Here is a 21,722-nt window from a genome sequence, read left to right on the forward strand (position 1 = left end):
GTCTAAAACTGAGTTAATTGTTTCTTTCCTTATTATTAGGTCAGATGAAAATATTCCACAGGGAATCTAGGATATGGCCAAGTAGAATTTTTAGTTAAGTAGACTTTTCGTTGGAATAAGGGTATACACGAATGAACACTACTGTAATTTCTGTGAATATATATTTGGCACAGTAAATTCTACTTAAAAATAATTCATATGGACCATTAGCATTTCTTCCTTTTAACGTTTTAATTTTGTTTTCATAATTATCGACAACAATAAGAAAAAAATATTAAATTGGTAATGAATTGAAACAATTTGATTAAGTTACACAAAATCTTATGCAACTCAATCAATGTGATCTGGGGACTAATGATATTAAATGAACGTGACTTGACCATTTGTTGGAAAAATATAGGACCATGTGAAAAAAAAATGACGTGAGTTGAGTTAATGCGTATGTCTCTGCAATTCTGCCCACACATGATAATAGGGATTATATGCAAAAAGTCTTGGGGGGCTTTTTGCATATAATCCCTATAATAAGGTTTGGGGGGGGGGGGATTTTTATCAGTTTGGCCCACACTTGTAGATAGAAGGAATTTATTTTGTTAAGACAGTATTCATTTGAACAAAGGTGGTGCAATGATTTTTGCCAGTATCATTGAGAATACCATAAGGGTTCAGGTAAACTGCTAGTGGGGGGGAGAGAAGAGTAATATAGATCCACATTTATGTGATGATTTTATGGGTCCGAATACAACTTTCATTCACCTCAAGAATTCTTGTTTGTTGCTGCAATAGCTGATGTTGGCAAGATGTTCCGAGGGTAGCAACATTTCAAATGAGCAGAATGAGAAAGATAGGGAAACAACCCTAAATAACTTCAAAGGGTGTGTCGGGGTAGTAAACTATAGAAAAATATTTAGCCATAACTGTGTCTACTGTAATGTCAGGAGTGTCGTCAATAAAACTGCCGAATTAGAACTCCTGGTTAGGACAACTAATGCTAACATAATAGGACTAACAGAAACATGGTGCCACACAGAAATTGGGGATAACAAATTCCACTATGGCATGTATAACATATTTAGGGGAGACGGGGAAGAAAGAAGAGGTGGTGGTGTCATGCCTCTTATCAAAAGCAGCCTGTGCATGAAAAGAGCTTTTGCCGAGTCTGAAGTTACGTCTGCCAGCACAGAATCTGTGTAGTGTGAGTTAGTTGGAAGCAAAGTTTTAAGGGTGTAATCTATAGACCAGACAATTGTGAAGAGTATGACAAGAGTCTTTACATGCTGATGGAATGGACAAGTAAGCACAAATGTCTTATTATGGGTGACTTCAATCTGTCCCAGGCTGATTGGAATAAGTGGGAGAGAAACTAACCTTGGAGAAATATTTTTCTAAATCAACTAGATGATTATTATTTGTACCAGCATGTTAGAGAAAATACTTGTAGTGAAAATATTCTTGAACTAGATAATATCACAGGGCTTAAAATACAGGAACTATTGGCAGGTAGTGATCACGCAGTCGCCAGTTGTTGTTGTTATTTGGTTTTTAGGAGCATTAGCAACTAAGGCCATATTGCTCCGGGGATATGCAGTGGTCATTCCCTGACCTTTCCGCATCCTCCGTATTTGGTGGGCACAGGCTCGAACCCCGGTCTAATCAAGAAGTGTGTGCTACGCACTGCTGCTCCTGCCCACCTGGCTACGGAGGCACCAGTCGCCAGTTGGACGATGAAGAAAGATGTAGTAGTTAAAGGTAAAGGCATGAATTTTAATTTCAGAAGAGGATACTTTGACAGTTTAAGGCACTGTATGGCATCTGAGCTGGATGGTCACATAGAGCAGAAAAAAATAGCATGGGATAGTTAGAGTGTGATGAAAAGTGTTGAAGCCTACAACAGCTACAAGTTGATTTGTAACAGTACCACAGATTAGAGGGTGATTAGAGCCTTATAAACCTCAATCAGATCACCTTAGAGGTGATCTGATTGAGGTTTATAAGGCTCTGAGAAGAATTAATAAAAAATGAAGGGGGAATCTCACTGTTCTAAAAAAATATAGAACTCTGGGGCAGAAATTCAAATTACAGTGGAAGAGGTTTAGACTGGATTGTAGGAAGTTTTCTTTTAGCCAGCGAGTCATTGATTACCAGAAATTCTTGTCTTTGCAGGTAGTTGAGCCTAACAGTTTGAATAATTCAGAGATCAATTGGATAGTTACCTATGCGAGGAGGAAAACAAATACAGTGGAACTTCTATTTAACATATTTCTCTATATTACAAATTTTTTTCGCAAAACATTGCACCTTGAAACAAAATTACATGTAAAATTAACCCCATATAGTGATGCGTTAGTCTCTCTATAATGAATTTTTAAAAATATTAGCAAAAGCATTTTTAAAGATGTTCAAGCATTTACTGCTAAACAGCTACTCAAATATAATATGGCCTCCTTCCCTCCGAAATTGCTCATTAGCATCTGGAATTAATCATCCTTTTAGTGAACACTTATGGCCACTGATGCCTGTAAGAGGGTTTTTGTTTCATTTTTGTTACAGTTATAAAACCAAATGGGTTTTCTTAAAAGTAGTCACAAACTTTGCAATAAATAGAGTAGATTTGTAAATTGATGTTGGCTGAGGGGAAAACAAAATTCGCTGCGGGTAAACCTTTAGCGCGCTGTGGCAGCAATACAAAAAAATGCTTCAATAGTCAGTTTTTAGTAATGCCTACTGAGTGACATTTGCTTCTCACCTCAACTGTACCACACAACCTTCCTGTCAATCATTATATAAGTTTTTGTCCGTTCTCATCTAACTGGCCTCCCAGTAGACAGTTTTCATGAAATTTTCATTCTTTTAGAACAATGTCATGGATCACTATTACTACTTTAACTTAATCATTTTAATTAGTTTTGAACTCCTTTTATTTTATTGCTTTATATACTGGACCTCTTGTTAACCATATCTTTCTTTAGAGTGTGAAGATGAAACTAATGAAAATTCAAAAAAAAAAAAAAAAACACACATAAAAAACTTGCTGTTTTAAAACTAGAAATAAATGGTTTAAAAATTAAAGATTATTAAATTTATAAATTTATCCTTTCAGAATTGATTAACAGAATCAATTCTTATGTATATTTCATTTCCACTGGGAAAATGTATTAAAAAGAAGTAAATTGTAAAACAATGTTTCCTAGCATCAGCAACAAGTTCCAATCCAAGCTAACATGCCTTGTGATTATTGATTTATTTCTGTAATTGCAGTACATTGTTACAGCCATTAATCTAAATTTTTCTCAGTTTGCAGTCTAGGTTTCATCCCAAATTCCTTCATGGCAGAGAGAATTTCTTTGGTTGCAAGAACAACTATTAAGTATTGATCACTATTTTATTGATCTTCAAATACTTTCCAATTGAAAATAAGGAACAGGATTGGGGAGTATATGGAGAGTTCTATTGCTGCAGATCTTGCCATCTACTCAAGCTTGTTGGGCTGTGGATATACTGTGGGTTGTTATGACTTATGTATAACAGGTGAGTACATGTAATATGTACTCACCTGTTAATATCCATATTTCTCCAAAGAGAAAGAGTGGTGTCTATTCATATCCTCCAGAAAACAGTAGGGAGGAGGAAGCTATGTAATGATATGATCTAGATCTTCAAAATACATATCTAAGTTTGGTGGTATATAAACAAACAAGATTAAAGATTACAAAAATTTGCTTGTTGTGTTTAATCTTCTAGCTGGCACACTGGTGTATTTGATACACCAAAATCAGTAAAACTTGAATTAAAATATCTGTTATCACATAAGTGTGAACATTATATTTAGGAAGGATGTAGAGCTGCTGGTACCAGTATAGAGAAGAGCAACAAGATTGGCGAATGGAACAAAGGGTAGCTCTTAAAAAGGAAGGCTTAAGTTCTACAAATTGCAGTGTCTGAAGACTAAGGCCTTCAATGGTTTGAGCAAGCTCAATGCTGATGGGATTCTTCCTTTTGTCTTGCCCAGATTACTCACCTGAGGGGACACAAATTCAACTTGAGGAAAGACAGTTGTAGAATAGATGTGTGGAAATTGCCTTTGGCCAGCGGGTGGTTGATTGCTGGAACAAACTTCCATCTGTCATTGTAGAAGTTGACAAACATTTGGAGTTAATGGATGGGTGAAATGGGAGGTTTTTTTTGGCTGATGCTATATAAGCTTGCTTTCTTGCATCATATGCCTCTACTAATGCTAATTAGTATTTCTCCAGTATTATGTCAATTTTCAGTCCCCCATCATTATTTTTTAACCGGAGCTATAAAAAAAAAAAAAAAAAAATTCTTTGCAGCACCATGTATATTAATTAAAAAAACACCCAGTATCATGTACCTAGTAACTTTCCAGAGAGTTTCAGATTCCTTCATTTTTCATCTGCTTTGCTACCCAATTTTTATCTGTAGAGTAGTTGGAGAATATTTTTGTTTTTGAATAATAGGACTGTTTGTTTGTTTATAGTGATGCTTTTTGACATTATTATAAAATAAATGTAAAAATTAAGAATAAAATTTTGAAGTTTCCCATTTTAAACTAATTTTTGCTCTTTTTCCCAAAAAAATAATTGGCAAAGTAAAGACAACCACATGCCTGCTGCTGTTATCATTTTTTATACATCCACTGAAGAGTTAAAAAAAGAGAGAGACACAAAAACCAGGAGGCATAAGCACAAACTTTTGGGGGAAGCTAAGAAAATGAATCTCAGAAAGTTTAAATCCTGTTGTCATCCATTGAATAAATTACCTTTCTGGGCAGTCAAAGTTGAGTCTGTAAAATTTAAAATGCAGCAGCAAGACCTTCTGGCAGAGTACAATAAGAGAGTTCACACTGGACAGCAAATTTAAACATTGTTTTTCCTCATAACATATACGAGGTGCTACCCAAATGTTCCCGAAATTTGAATACTGCGTGGGAATTACGTCTAGTATGGACTTGTGACGGTAGGTAACACTTCACGCATCCTTTGTGAATCAGTGTGCCACATGGCGTCGGGCTGGATAGAGTCATTGAATATTTATGCACAGTTCTTTGGCAGTGTTTCATGTAGTTTGCGATTGTTGTGATGGCTGATGTGAGGGAGAAACATGCTTGCATCAAGTTTTCTTTCCTTCTTAACCATACAGCAGCAGAAACCCATAAGAAGTTGAAACAAGCTTTTGATGACGATGCTTTAGGCCAGATGCAGACCTACTACTGGTTTAACAGTTTTAAAAATGGTCGAACGTCAGTTAATGACGACGATTGCTCATAGCATCCATCATCAAGCACCACCATGGAAAATGTCACAAAGTGAACACAAAGTTCTACTACAACATCCTGAGGTGGTTAAGGAAAGCCATCAGGAGGAAACATCCAGTGAAGTGGCACGCAAAGAACTAGGTCTTTTGTCATGACAATGCGCTTGCCCACACATCTCTCATGATGATGATGATGATGAAATATTTCAAAAAAGTCTGATGTGGGAGGAATATTTAAGTCATTTCATAATCAGGGAGAAAATGTGTATTAAAACAAGGTCTTAATTTACCAGGAAAAAATAAAAATGTGTTAAAGGTAATACAGACTGTGGTTTTTGACATATCTTTTGTCATCCATTCTGTGCTTTCTTTTACAGTATTTTTCCACTGGAATGAATATTTTGGTTTCCAGGATAAATCACTCAAATATTTCCCATACTTCATTTATACAAATAATGCATCATTGTCACCACATATAATAGAAGTCCAAGAAATATCTTTCTACTATAGTTCCCTCTCACGACATTGAAACCCTCACCTTTCACCACCAAAATATCTTTGGACACTATTCATTTTATGACATTGTATCCATTACTTGCTATCAGCTCCTGCACTGTCACCAGTGGATTTGGTGATGACCAAGTCAAGGCCAAAGGCAATCCCTTTGTACGTTCTGTGACATGTTGGCATAACTAACATGCTATCCAGTTGGTTAAAAAAAAAATGATTCAGGTTGGTGTATTACCAGTCCACAATTTCCATTACATGCAAGAAAGCGTTCAGTTTTATATACAGTTTGCACTGTACATAAAAATTTAATAGTAGGAGTGGCAACAAAAAAAAAAAAAAAAACCTATAAAATATACACTAATAAAGATAAGACTGATGATGATAAAACATTACCTCTTTTCTTAATTCTGCAATAACAGCTGCATACTTGGTAATATGGGTATTTACACTTAAAACATTCTTGCTGACCTAAAGATAAAGATAAATTTTGGTTATTTTTAAATACCAGTACTTTATAAATGTTTAAGAGAAATTACACTTCTAAATAAAATATTCTTAAAGACAGCAGCTTTAAAGAATTCCTGAACTACCTAGAAGTCAAATGATATGGCCTTGAAAGGGAACACAGTCCAATATATCTATAAAAGCACAATTGCAAGTAGGAAACTAAACAAAACAAACAATTGTGCTAAATGAGCTGTCACTGATTATCTTACTCAGGTATTTTTCTCTCAGTGTATTATTGCCCTATAAAGCCAAAATAGTGGCCTCTTCGCTGCAAGCAGTAATGCTCACGGCTGCCGGTAGAGTTAAAATGTATGTAGGGCCTCCTTCTGGAAAAATGAATCGAAGCAGTGAGTATTTATACTCACTGCTTCGATTCATTTTTCCTCCTCCCTTTATCATTCCATTTTGATGTCCATCGTCCTCGTATAAATACTCACTGCTCTAATTCAAGTTTTTAGATTAACTTAAGAAAGTCAACATGTTGATAACCAAACATTAACATGTCTGTGTTTATAGTCTTATCTATTTTATCTATTTTTACCACCTTTAAACCTAATATTTTAACACTCTTATCAGTATTATTTGATTTTTTTGAATATTTTAATGCTTTTAGGTTTATTTTATTTAAATATTTTTAACTGTACATTGTATAATAAAATTATTTCAATGCGGCTGGCATAGACAAGAATTACTTATGTGATTTTTCATTATGATCCCATCTGTAAAAGTCTTTCTGAGCATTTACCTCTAACCCTCACACAGTGCTAAAATTAAGTGAAAAAACAAACATTCTTTAAGTTCTGGAAATAATGCCTGCTGAACTGTGAATCAATAAATACTTAATAAATGTGATGTGCAAATCCCATCCAGCAATATCCATTCCTGTCTTCATTGGCCAATAAAAAAATATAACCTACGAGTCTCTAGGTTCAGTAACTTCTTTTCTCTCCTTAGTCACTGACTGACTTCATATCAAGAGGTTAGTGTAGTTAACTACAAAATTGCATTTTCGTTTTGAGACAACTTTAGTTTAACTTTATACAAATAACAATGCATATCATATTATAGAAATGTAATTCTCTAGTAGTTTACAAGTTAGCTTGGACTATAAGCGCATTTCCGGTAAACCAAAAAAAATGTCAAATGACTTTTTTTTTTCTTTTTCTTCTTGGTTAATTACAAAAACGTTTACTACAAAATGATTTTGTAGTTAACGCTGACTGACACTAAACCCTCGATAGAGTCCTGAAGACAACTTAAGACATTCAAATTCACATTTCGTCCATCATGGATATTTGAACCAAAATAACAAGTGGTAACAAAGAAATTCTTCAGCAGAAGCCCAGTCTAGGAACACACTATTCAAGTAGCAGCTAGTAATTCTATAGGTTTCATTATCACAAAACAAATAATTATATCTATTTGTCTCTTTATCTTATTCAATGCTTCATCTCTGATAAAGCATTGAACAATTTTTTCAATGATTTCATTCATATTTCATTTCATCAGGGATGAAGAACTGAACAAGCGTTGAAATCACATCATAATGCAAATAAAAAATTTCTGACATGATTTCTTTGGTTATGGAATGTCAATATTGAGTATTGATTAGGTATTACTCTTAGGATTTTAATGTTAACCAGTCCTTTGGCATCACAACCTGCACAGCTTGTTTAACCATGTAAGATAGAACTGCAAGGTAGAACTGGTTGACAATCGGACTATCTGAGAACATCATCTTGAAGAGTTGACTAATACTGTTACACAAATTAAAATACAATTTTTTTTCTGGCAACTTGAAGTGCCTAAATAATCTTGGCTTTAGTCACCATTATCTTTTATTATGAGTGAAACAACATCTTGTGCAGACACAACTTCAGCTTTTGCTTCTTCCAACTGCCAAGTTTCCTTTTTCTTTGGTAAAAAAAAAAAAATTCTTTGAACAACAAGCTTTATCAGTGCTTTGGTTACGGAATTGAGTACTAAGTACAACATTGAGTACTGATTAGGTATTACTCTTAGGATTTTAATGTTAACCAGTCCTTTGTCATGAGAAGCTACAGCTTGTTTAACCATGTTGCTCAAACTAGCAGTATTTTAAAACCTTGAAAATATTTATCACCAAGCCACAAAGCAAAGAGTTCAGAAAAAGATTACAATCAAACAAGTTCAGATTGGATAAAGGCTTTTTGTCAGCCATATTTACTTCAAAGATTGTTTGTTCACACTTCAGACATGTAAACTCCATCCACTAGTATTTCTGTCAGGATTTACTTGACATCACCATGAAAAGTAAGTAACTAAATAACACTTGCGCCGCCTCCGTAGCCAGGTGGGCAGGAGCAGCAGTGCAAAGCACACACTTCTTGATTAGACCGGGGTTCGAGCCCATGACCACCAAATACGGAGGATGCAGAAAGGTCAGGGAATGACAACCGCATATCCCCGGAGCAATATGGCCTTGGTTGCTAATGCCCCTAAAAACAAAACCAAATAACAATAACACTTGCTTTCAAAAGCCACCTGTACAAAATGAAGTTTTAATTAAGTCTTTCTGGAGTACATATGTATATATATGATGGATGCCACTTATTATGATCACTTTGGGGCATAGCTTAATTAACAATAACCATGAAACAAGAATGCAGCTATTCAGCACTGTTTACTCATACAGAGCAAAAATGTATACAGAAAGAAAACATGGAAATCAAACAATACAATATAAAATGCTTTACATTAAAAACAAATAAAGACAATATTAAAATTTCTTTCAAAGAGTAATGACACCAAAAATCATATGAATTGTATAAAGCAACAGCAATACAGACATGCAACATTTCAGAGCTCAAGAACAAATCAGGATGTTATGTAATCACTTACACTTCATATGAATAAACAGCAATAAAGCCAAAAAAAAAAGCGATACACGAACTCTGATAATTTTTTCTAGATATTAGTAAACATCTGATCAGGACTTCATAAAAGTGATAATCTTATAGCGTGATAACATTATCTGTGATCACAATAAGCAATGTGCACTGCATATATTTTTCATGTGCAAGCCTCGAAGAGTACATGTTTTTTCAAAGTCATTACAAATTAGGTGCAGCCATCTTTTATCTATACACATGCTTTTAAAATCAGAAGAGGAGGATTTACACTTGCCAGCCATTATTGTCTGATTTTGGCCAAAAGCCAAAATTCTTTGGAATGCAGATCCAGAAGTTAATGAAAGTTAATAAAATGATACATAAATAGATGTAGAGGATCATCATCATCATCAGGATGAAGGCCTCTCTCCAACAACTTTCCAGTTCCTTCTGTATTGTGCAATGGCCATCCATTTACAACCCACGAACTTGCAAATTTCATCTGTCCATCTCCGCTGTTGTATTCCAGGTTTTCTTTTAGCTCCTCTTGGGTACCATTCTGTTATTTTCTTAGTCCATCTGTCATGTCTTCAAGCTGTGTGTCCTGCCCAAGACCATTTCAGTTCTTTAGTTTTGATAAGAATGTCCTTTATTTAGTCTTACACTAGTAAAGACTTTTGTGGATTTATTGGATGACTGTTTTCTGCAGCAGCATGTTCGAGAGACAACCAGAGAGGGTAATACTCTTGATCTGGTTATCAGCAGTGATCATTCGTGTATTAAGAATTTGCAGATAAAGGAATCACTAGGTGGCAGTGATCACAGTGTACTAATGTGGGATTTACTGAAAGTTATAATTACCATCAGGGGTAAGGGAAAGGCGGCTACAGTGGTCTCAGACAGTTTTTAAATTCTGTACAGTGGGATCAACTGATGGTGTTACCAACAGCAAATTCTAAATGGGAAGGATTCAAGGAATTAATTGTGGAAGTTACTAAAAGTTTCATACCTATTAAGAAATATTGTTCAAGGTTTAGGCCTAAATGGGTATCAAATGAAGTAATGAAACTCGTGGCAGAGAAGAAAAATGCATGGGATGCATATAAATTATCAGACGACATAGAAGCCTATGGCAGATATAAGCTAGTATGTAATCAAGTCACAAAGGAGGTAGTAGTGGTGGTGGTGGTGGCATGTGATGCAAGAAAGCAAGTGTATGAGCTTATGCAGCATCAGCCAAAAAAAAAAAAAAATCACATCATTCCCTCCAAATGCCTGTCCAGTTCCTCCTTAAATTTATTTAACCTATCATCTTCCGCAACAACAGATGGAAGTTTGTTCCAGCATTTAGCCACCCGCTGGCTAAAGGCAAATTTCTGCACATCTATTCACATCTGTCTTTTCTTAATTTGAATTTATGCCCCCTTAGGTTCGTAATCTGAACAAGTGGAAGGATCCCATCAGAATTCAGTGCTCAACCCATTCAAGGCCTTATACACCTCAATCAGATCACCACGCAGGTGCCTAGTCTCCAGCCACTGCAATTTGTACAACTTAAGCCTCTCTTGGTAAGAGGATCCCTTCATTCCCCTCACCAATCTTGTTGCCCTTCTCTGTACACGCTCAAGTAAATCTACATCCTTCCTAAAATGAGGCCTCCAGACCTGCATGCAGTACTCAAAGTGTGGCCTGACCATTGCCTTATATAGAGGGACAATCACCTCTTTTTCCCTGCTAACAAAATTCCTATATATCATTGACAAAACCCCATGACCTGCCCTGGCAGCCTGTCTGCATTGCTCAGAAAACTTCATATCTGACTGTACAATTACTCCCAGGTCTTTTTCATTTTCTACCACCTTAAGTGTAGTACCACACAGTTGGTATATTTCTCTGGGGTTACTTCTACCCATATGCAGTACTTTGCAGTTGTCAAGGTTAAACTTCAGTTGAAACTTCTTAGCCCATCTGCCCAAATTTTCTAGATCCTGTTGCAGTAGAACACTGCCATTACTGTCATTAACAACCCTGCCAACCTTTGTATCATCTGCAAACTTCGACACTAAGCCTGATATACCTTCATCAATATCATTGATAAATATACAAAACAACAGTGGACCCTGTGGGACTCCACTAATAACATTAGTCCACGAAGAGCAGCACCCATTGATTACCACCCTCTGTCTTCTCCCACTCAACCATCCTTTTATCCATTGTAGAAACTTACCCTTAATACCATTCTGCTCCAATTTGTACAATAGTCTTCCATGCAGAACAGTGTCAAAAGCTTTCCTGAAATCCAAATATATGATATCAAAGTTATATTTTGCATCCAGTTCCTTTGTAACCACATCATAATATCCTATCAAATTTGTCAGACAAGACTTTCCCTTAACAAACCCATGCTGTGTCTAAATTATTGCTGCAGTCTTGTCCAGATGATCCTGCAATGCATCTTTAACCAGTGACTCCATTATTTTACCCGGAACAGAAGTTAAACTAACTGGTCTGTAATTACTCGTGTCACCCTTCGATCCCCTTTGTGAATTGAGGATACATTTGCACTTCTCCAGTCCATGAGGATGTCCCCCGAGTCCAAGGATGCTCTCATAATTATGGCCAAGGGTTTGCTTAGTTGCTTTGCTACCTCCTTTAATATAACTGAATAGATTCCATCCACACCAAGTGCCTTTCTTATGTTTAACTTCAACAATTTATCCTCCACTTTGCTCTCAGTTATTACAAAATCATTAAGCACCCTGCTACAATTTGATAACCATCTGCCATTTTCAAAACTTAATAACTCCTCATGTGTAAATGTACATGCAAAATACTCATTCAGTTTGTTTGCTATCTGAGCAGGATCATCAACAGTCGAACCATCGATATCAAATTGACCAATCAGATTCATCCCCTTCCTTTTAGAGTTTATATAAGTAAAGTAATCCTTGCTGTTTTTCTTAGCATCCTTTGCCAAAGATTTCTCTTAATCTACCTTCACCTGCCTAACCTCCTTTGTGACCTGATTACAAACTAGCTTATATCTGCCAGAGGCTTCTGAGTCGCTTGATAATTTATATGCATTCCATGCATTTTTCTTCTCTGTCACAAGTCTCATTAGTTCATTTGATAACCATTTAGGCCTAAACCTTGAACAATATTTCTTAATATGTGTGAAACTTTTAGTAGCTTCCACGATTAATTCCTTGGATGCTTCCCACTTAGAATTTACTGTTGGTAACATCGCAAGTTGATCCCACTGTACAGAATTTAAAAACTGTCTAAGACCACTGTAGTCACCTTTACAGAAGCAAAAACCCTTTCCTTTATTCCTGATGGTAATTACATCTTTAAGTAAATCCCACATCAGTACACTGTGATCACTGCCACCTAGTAGTTCCTTTATCTGCAAATTCTTAATACACAAATGATCACTGCTGATAACCAGATCAAGAGTATTACTTTCTCTGGTTACCTCTCGAACATGCTGCTGCAGAAAACAATCATCCAATAAATCCACAAAAGTCTTACTAGTGTGTGAGTGACCAATCCACAAGTTCCAGTCAATATCTGGGAAGTTAAAATCCCCCATTATAAGACTTTCTGATTTACTAGCCCACTATTTCTCTGTACAATTGTTCATTGTACTCATTCGAGTCTGGCTTACAACACACTCCTACTCTTATTTTTTGCTTTCACAGTGCTTATGTCACACCAAACTGACTCAACAGTGCACTGTTCATCTATATCAACTGGATGCACTTCTTTTGATTTTATGTTTTTCTTAATTAACAGCGTAACACCTCCCTTCCTATCCTGTCTACCCTTTCTGTACACATTGTACTCCCCAAATTCCAGTTCTGCATTCCTTATATCTGTGTGACATCTCTGCTATCGCAACAATATCCGCCTTTGATGTCTTGACCAAAACTTCAAATTCATCAAATTTATTTACTATACTTCTAGCATTGGTATACATGCAAGTATACATGTACCTATTCTTATTATTAGTTACCCTAACACATCCCATATACCCACCGGTTTCACGATGACTGCCATCAGTCCCTGAAAACCCCAACAGCCCTCACTCCAGGTCGCTACTTATTCTAATAGAAGTTGTGCAAGAATCACCTTCACCTCTGCCTGCAACTACTTTTAACCTTTTAGTCTGTGAATCCCCCCAAGCTAGCAGTTTTACGACCCACCTAACACTGCCTCGATAGCATCAGCAAATATTCTTGCACCCTTTCTATTAAAGTGTATCCCATCCCTGTAGAAGCAGTCTCTAATGTTAACAAGCACAGACCATGCTGAAAAAAATTCTACACCTTGAGCCTTGCACATTCCCTCCAGGGCCAAATTGATTGACAGGGCTCTCATCATGTACTCCCTCCTATCATGTCTGGGCAGAATTGCAGACACTTCCAAATTTAACCCTAACTCACGACTTTTTTGCAACATTGACCTGTACTTGTTAAGTAAATCTACAAATCTCCTGCTCTTAATGTCATTAGTGCTAACATGTACAACAATATAACCTTTTGTGCTCTTAAAAGATGATATATGCTTTACAACGTCATCCACTTTTTCCCCTGGCAGACATACCCTGGTCCTGTTCCATCTATCCTTTTTACACAATACATTCCCCGTCTCCCTGACAATAGAGTCACCAACAATAACTAGTTCCTTTGGGACCAGCACATTCTGCCTTGGAGATTGCCGCTGTGTTGCCTGATGCCCAGGAGCGAGCTCTGGCATTGAGTTGGGAAGCTGAGAACTTGACGGGCCCCTCATTAATTTCTTCGTGGGCATCTACCCTACACCTCAAGCTCTCATAGACGCCCAGTAGAACGCTGAGGTTAGGCAGGCGAAGGTAGATTAAGAGAAATCTTTGGCAAAGGATGCTAAGAAAAACAGCAAGGTTTTCTTTACTTATATAAACTCTAAAAGGAAGGGGATGAATCTGATTGGTCTACTTGATATCGATGGTTCGAATGCTGAATGATCCTGCTCAGATAGCAAACAAACTGAATGAGTATTTTGCATCTACATTCACACATGAGGAGTTATTATAAGGATTGAAAATGCCAGAAGGTTATCAAATTGTAGCAGGGTGCTTAATGATTTTGTAATAACTGAGAGCAAAGTGGAGGAGAAATTGTTGAAGTTAAACATAAGAAAGGCACCTGGGGTGGATGGGATCATTCCAGTTATATTAAAAGAGGCAGCAAACCCTTAGCCATAATTATGAGAGCATCCTTGGGCTCAGGGGAGGTCCCCACGGACTGGAGATGTGCAAATGTATCCTCAATTCATAAAGGGGGATCAAAGGGTGACACGAGTACAGACCAGTTAGTTTAACTTCTGTTCCGGGTTAAATAATGAAGTCACTGGTTAAAGATGCATTGCAGGATCATCTAGACAAGACTGAAGCAATAATTCAGACAGCATAGGTTTGTTAAGGGAAAGTCTTGTCTGACAAATTTGATTGGATATTATGATGTAGTTACAAAGGAACTGGATGCAAAAAATAATTTTGATATATACTTGGATTTCAGAAAAGCTTTTGACACTGTTGCACATGGAAGACTACTGTAAAAATTGGAGCAGAATGGTATTAAGGGTAAGTTTCTACAATGGATAAAAGGATGGTTGAGTGGAAGAGGACAGAGGGTGGTAATTAATGGACGCTGCTCTTTGTGGACTAATGTTATTAGTGGAGTCACACAGGGTTCGGTGTTGGGTCCGCTGTTTTTTGTACATTTATCAATGATATTAATGAAGGTATAGCAGGCTTGGTGTCGAAGTTTGCAGATGATACAAAGGTTGGCAGGGTTGTTAATGGCAGTAATGGCAATGTGCTACTGCAACAGGATCTAGAAAATTTGGGAAGATGGGCTGAGAAGTGGCAACTGAGGTTTAACATTGACAAATGCAAACTACTGCATATGGGTAGAAGTAACACCAAAGGAACGTACCAACTGTGTGGTACTACACTTAAGTTGGTAGAAAATGAAAAAGACCTGGGAGTAATTGTGCAATCAGATATGAAGTTTTCTGAGCAATGCAGACAGGCTGCCAGGGCAGGTCATGGGGTTTTGTCAATGATATACAGGAATTTTGCCAACAGGGAAAAGGAGGTGATTGTCCCTCTGTATAAGACAATGGTCAGGCCACGCCTTGAGTACTGCGTACAGGTCTGAAGGCCTCATTTTAGGAAGGATGTAGATTTACTTGAGCGTGTACAGAGAAGCATAACAAGTTTGGTAAGGGGAATGAAGGGATCCTCTTACTAAGAGAGGCTTAAGTTCTGCAAATTACAGCCGCTGGACACTAGGCACCTGCAAGGTGATCTGATTGAGGTGTATAAGGCCTTCAATGGGTTGAGCACGTGCGGAAATTTGTCTTTAGCTAGCGGGTGGTTAATTTCTGGAACAAACTTCCATCTGTCGTTGTGGAAGTTGATAGGTTAAATAAATTTAAGGAGGAACTGGACAAACATTTAAAGGGAATGGTTGTGTGAAATTTTTTTTTTTTGGCTGATGCTGCATAAGCTCATAATGCTTGCTTTCTTGCATCACATGGCACTATTATTACTACTACTATTACTGTTTGTGTTTGCTGCCTAATCCATGTGTTTCTCTTCTTATCTGATTCCTAATATAATTCATTCCATTCTTTGTTGTGTAGTTCTCAGCTTCTCTTCCATTCTTTTGGTGAGTGCCCAAGTTATGTTGGTGAGTATACATTGGTTCATTATTTAACATTTCAGACAAATTGGGATATTGCTCCTCAGTATGTGACTATATTTCCTGAATGCTATCCATCCAAAATTTATTCTTCTCTTGACTTCCAGCCATTTATAATTATTACAGCTAATGACTTGTCCCAGATAAATATATGAATCCAACTTTTCAATTAATGCTCCTTCAATGATTATATCCCTTTCTGTGGAATACTTGTTCATATTTGGGAAGATAACAATGGTTTCTTTTTGATAACAATGATTATTTTTCAATTTTTTTCTGATTTTTTGGTTTTTTACAATTTTTTTCTGATTTTTTGGTTTTTTACAATTTTTTAAAATTCTGATTTGATTTTTGAAATAATTTCACTCCAATATTGGACAACCCAGTCAAAATATCAAATTAATATTTAAAAGCATTTAAGTACAAAGTGAGTTTTTTCATGAAATTTTACAAAATTTACAAAAACTCACTCCTCACGGCAGACAGTGCATATAAACTCACTCCTGAAAGGGTTAACGAATGAATAAATTAGGTAGCTTTAGACAAGGCTGCAGCAATAATTCAGACAGCAATAATTACAAAATTTACAAAAACTCACTCCTCACGGCAGACAGTGCATATAAACTCACTCCTGAAAGGGTTAACGAATGAATAAATTAGGTAGCTTTAGACAAGGCTACAGCAATAATTCATACAACAATAATTCAATTAACCTTCGACACCTTGCAGTACATGTGCTCTGCTCGTGATGCACAGGCAAACTGAACTGAGAAGTGTTTTGCAGCTTGCACTGAAACTAGTGCTGTATTCATGTTGCTGCGCTTGTTGTACATGTTGGCTAAAAGTTAAAGAGCCGCAGTTACGTGTTCAAAAAGCCACATGCGGCTCGCGATCCACAGGTTGCCGACCCCTGATATACGAAATATAACATTATATACTAAAGCCCCCCACTAACTCATCAATGGGCACCACTCCCCTAATTTTCCCTGAGCTACTTTGATTTCTTTGACTTCCCAGTTTCTAGGAACCCTGCTCTACTCTACTCTAAGAATTTCTCCAGTTTCCAATGGATTCAAACCCACACCTATCTAAGCAGGTGACAAGTAGGAAGACCACTACACTGCCGCAGAGAATGTAATTCTCAGATTGGCTATTTGCCAAAGAAGTGTGTTATAGCTGACTGTGTGGGGAGATTTACCTCAGCATGATAAGTTTTTACTGCACTCCTTGTTAAGTCGTGGAACTGACTTAAGTGCTACTCGTGAACAAGGTTAGCAGCTCACTGATAATAAGTGATGGATTACTCTGTATATTAAGCATAGATTGAGATTATTGTTATCGTTTAAGCTGTGCCCTGAAGTGATCATGATAAATGGTGTCCAATGGATATACATAAATACTCCAGAAAGAGTTAATTAAACCTTCATTTTGCATAGATGGCTATTGAAAACAAGTGTTATTTGGTTACTTATTTTTTATGGTGATGTAAGGTAAATCTGGACAATACAAGTGGACTTTGTTATCCGTACACTGAGTGAATCCTTCAATAAACATGTTTAGTGAACTTCATTCTGCAAATTTCAATTTGTAGGACTGTTTAGACGAAATGGTGTTTCATAAGATGCAGGATATTTCAGAGACTGCTGGGAATCATTGGGGTACAAGTAAACACATGGGTTGTGTTAGGGTAGCTAAGAAAAAGAACAGGTGCATGTATACTTGTGTGTACACCAATGCTAGGAGTTTAGTAAATAAATTTGATGAATTTGAGATATTGCTCAAAACATCAAAGGCAGATATTGTGGGGATTTCAGAGACGTGGTGTCACACAGATATAAGAAATGCAGAACTGGAATTTGGGGAGTACAATGTCTACAGAAAGGATAGACAGGATAGGAAGGGAGGAGGGGTTATGCTATTAGTTAAAAAACACATAAAATCCAAGGAAGTGAAGCCAGTCGACATCGCTGGACAGTGCAGTGTCGAGTCAGTTTGGTGTGACATAAGCATTGGGAGATCAAAATTGAGAGTAGGAGTGTGCTATAGGCCTAATGACTCTGATGAGTATAATAAGAAACTGTTCGGAGAAATAGAGTGGGCCAGTAAATCAGAGAGTCTTATAATGGGGGATTTTAATTTCCCAGATATTGACTGGAATTTGGGGGCTGGTCACTCACACAGTAGCAAGGCTTTTGTGGATTTATTGGATGATTGTTTTCTACATCAGCATGTTCGGGAGGCAACTAGAGGGAGTAATACTCTTGATTTGATTATCAGTAGTGATTCTTCATGCATTAAGAATCTGCAGATAAATGAACCACTTGGTGGCAGTGATCACAGTGTGCTGAAGTGGGAGTTACTCAAAGAGGTAACTACCATTAGGGGTAAAGGGAAGGGGTATTGCTTTCGTAAAGGCGACTACAATGGACTGAGACAGTATTTAAATTCTATACAGTGGGATCAACTGATGATATTGCCAACAGCAAATTCAAAATGGGAAGCATTCAAAGAACTTATCGTGGAAGCTACTAGGCTTTACATACCAACTAAGAAATATTGTTCAAGGTTTAGGCCTAAATGGTTGTCAGATGAACTAATGAGGCATATGGCAGAGAAGAAAAATGCATGGGATACATACAAATTAACATGTGACACGGACGCCTATGATAGATACAAGTTGATCTGTAACCAAGTTACAAAGGAGGTTAGGCAGGCGAAGGCAGATTACGAGAGATCCTTGGCAAGGGATGCGAAGAAAAACAGCAAAGAGTTCTTTACTTATGTAAACTCTAGAAGGAAGGGGATGAATCAGATTGGTCCACTTGAGATCGATGGGTCAACTGTTGATGACCCTGCTCGGGTAGCTAACAAACTAAATGAATATTTTGCATCGACATTCACACATGAGTTGTTCAGCGAGGGGAATGCCAGAGGTGTATTCAACTCTAGAAATAAGCTAGAGAATCTTGTAATAACTGAGAGCAAAGTGGAGGAGAAATTGTTGAAGATAAACACAAGAAAGGCACCTGGGGTGGATGGGATCTATCCAGTTATATTAAAGGAGGCAGCAAAGGAGGTAAGCAAACCCTTAGCCATAATTATGAGAGCTTCCTTGGACTCAGGAGAGGTACCCATTGACTGGAGATGTGCAAATGTGACCCCAATTCACAAAGGGGGATCAAAGGCTGACACAAGTAATTATAGACCTGTGAGTTTAACTTCTGTTCCCGGAAAATTAATGGAGGCACTGGTGAAAGAAGCACTGCAGGATCATCTAGACAAGACATCAGTTATAGCTAGGACACAGCATGGTTTTGTTAAGGGGAAGTCTTGCCTGACCAATTTGATTGGATACTATGATGCAGTCACAAAAGAACTGGATGCAGGGAATAACTTTGATATTATATACTTGGATCTTAGAAAGGCTTTTGATACTGTTGCACATGGAAGACTGCTGCACAAATTGGAGCAGTGTGGCATTGGAGGCAAGTTGCTGCTATGGATAAAGGGGTGGTTGAGGGGGAGAAGACAGAGAGTGGTAATCAATGGACACTGCTCATCGTGGACTAATGTTATTAGTGGAGTCCCTCAGGGTTCAGTATTGGGGCCTTTATTGTTTTCTGTATTTATAAATGATATTGATGATGGTATATCAGGCTTAATGTCCAAGTTTGCAGACGATACGAAGGTTGGCAGGGTTGTCAAGGACACTACTGACACTATGCTGCTGCAACAGGATTTGGAAAGGTTGAGCAGATGGGCTTCGAGGTGGCAAATGAAGTTTAACATTGACAAATGTAAAGTACTACATATGGGAAACAGCAACCCCAGAACAACGTATCAACTCTGTGGTACTACACTGACAGTGGTAGAGAATGAAAGGGACCTGGGGGTGGTGGTGCAGGCAGATATGAAGTTCTCTGAGCAGTGCAGACGAGCTGCAAGAGTAGCTCATGGTGTATTGTCAATGATATATAGGAATTTTTCTAGCAGGGATAAGGAGGTGATTATTCCCTTGTATAAGGCAATGGTCAGGCCACACCTAGAGTACTGTATACAGGCCTGGAGGCCTCATTTCAGGAAGGATGTAGAGCTGCTGGAACGAGTACAGAGAAGGGCAACTAGATTGGTGAATGGGACAAAGGGGTTCTCTTATGAAGAAAGGCTTAAGTTTTGCAAATTACAGTGTCTGGAAACTAGGCACCAGCGGGGTGATCTGATAGAGGTGTACAAAGCCTTGAATGGTTTGAGCATGCTCAATGCTGATGGGATTCTTCCTCTAACTCAGAAAAATCACCTGAGAGGGCATAAATTCAAATTGAGGAAAGACAGATGTAGGATAGATGTGCGGAAATTTGCCTTTAGCCAGCGGGTGGTTGGTGGGTGGAACAGACTTCCATCCCTTGTCGTGGAAGTTGATAGCCTAAATAAGTTTAAGGCTCAGCTGGACAGGTATTTCGAACGAACAGAGGGGTGAAGTGGAAGTGGTTATTTTTATTTATTTATGTTACTTTTTTTTTTTTTTTTTTTTTTTTTTTTGGCTGATGCTGCATAAGCTTGCTTTCTTGCATCAAATGCCTCTACTAATGCTAATGCTAATATGAAAAAGAACATATGAGTACACCAGTCAGACCTTCAACCCAATACTTACCATTCCAGTAAACCCTAAATCCAACTTTCTAACATGTGAATGTAGTGAAATCTCTATTAAAAGGAAGTGCAAGACTTGTTGGTATGCAGCATAGAATACTGCATTTCAAAGGATGATGTAACTATTCTTAATAATCAATTGCAGTCTATTTCAAAGAATAACAAGACTTTTTTTAAACTAAGAAATTCCTTCACTTCTTTTTCTGGATATGAATTTGAATATAGTGGCTTCTGCCCTAATACTGAAGTGACTTACTGGTTGGTTGGTTGGTTGGAATTAGCACCAAAGCAAATAAGACTATGAGGCATAAATTTGTTTTGTCTGTATTTTGAATGTATTGTATGGTTGTTACTTGTTTTGTTGAATATAAAACCCAATTTTCAGAGGGAAAATAAAAAAAAAAAAAAAAAAAAAAAAACATGCAAATCTTGCCCAATGGCAACTAACTCAATTTGCAATTAACAATAACATATTCCCAATATTCTAAAGAAACCATTGATTTAAAATAATTTTTCCTGCTTGTAAATCACTTACATTCAGTTGGATTCCTTTGGCCCTCTCTGCATATTTCAAAGTATTGTAGGTATCTTCATAATTTAAAGAAGATGGACTGAAATTATATAAAATAATTTATATATTCTAACATGCATCTCACAATCTATAAAAAGAGAAAAAAAAAACTCAATTCTGTTAAAAAAAAAAAAAAAAAAAATTTAAGTACAGTAAACTAGTCAAATTGGGAACTTTTTTGAAATATTTTAAATAAATAAATCCCCATAATCTAGAAATTACATTCTATACAAGGCTGCAATTATCATCTAGACAAGGCAGCAATTATACTGCACACACAGTATTGGCTTGTTAAGGGGAAATCTTGTTTGACCAATTTGACTGGTTACTGTGAATTTGACTGGTCATAAAGGAACTGGATGCAAAAAAATAATTTTGATTTGATATACTTGGATTTCAGGAAAGCTTTTGATACTGTTGCATATAAAAGACTGTTGTACAAATTGGAGCAGTATGGCATTAAGGGCAAGTTGCTGTTGTGGATAAAGGGATGGTTGATTGGGAGAAGACAGAGTGGTATCAAATGGATAAAGGGATGGTTGATTGGGAGAAGACAGTGGTAATCAAATGGATATTGCTCTGCATGGACTA

At 37.1% G+C, this 21,722-nt stretch overlaps 1 protein-coding gene across 1 annotated transcript in view; it reads right to left on the minus strand.

Moving 5' to 3' along the window:
• LOC150086040 (kinesin-like protein KIF18A) overlaps positions 1-21,722 on the minus strand; it is a 100,186-nt gene that overhangs the window by 11,328 nt on the left and 67,136 nt on the right. Inside the window, exons 8-9 of the mRNA XM_090374779.1 lie at positions 21,096-21,171; positions 6,178-6,252 (exon numbers count right to left, since the gene is read on the minus strand). Of these exons, the coding sequence (XP_090230905.1) occupies positions 6,178-6,252; positions 21,096-21,171 (151 nt within the window). The remainder of the gene's footprint in view (positions 1-6,177; positions 6,253-21,095; positions 21,172-21,722) is intronic.

Source organism: Mastigoproctus giganteus, chromosome 5 (genome assembly GCF_048544385.1).
Source record: "Mastigoproctus giganteus isolate SK-2022 chromosome 5, ASM4854438v1, whole genome shotgun sequence".
Classification (NCBI taxonomy): domain Eukaryota; kingdom Metazoa; phylum Arthropoda; class Arachnida; order Uropygi; family Thelyphonidae; genus Mastigoproctus; species Mastigoproctus giganteus.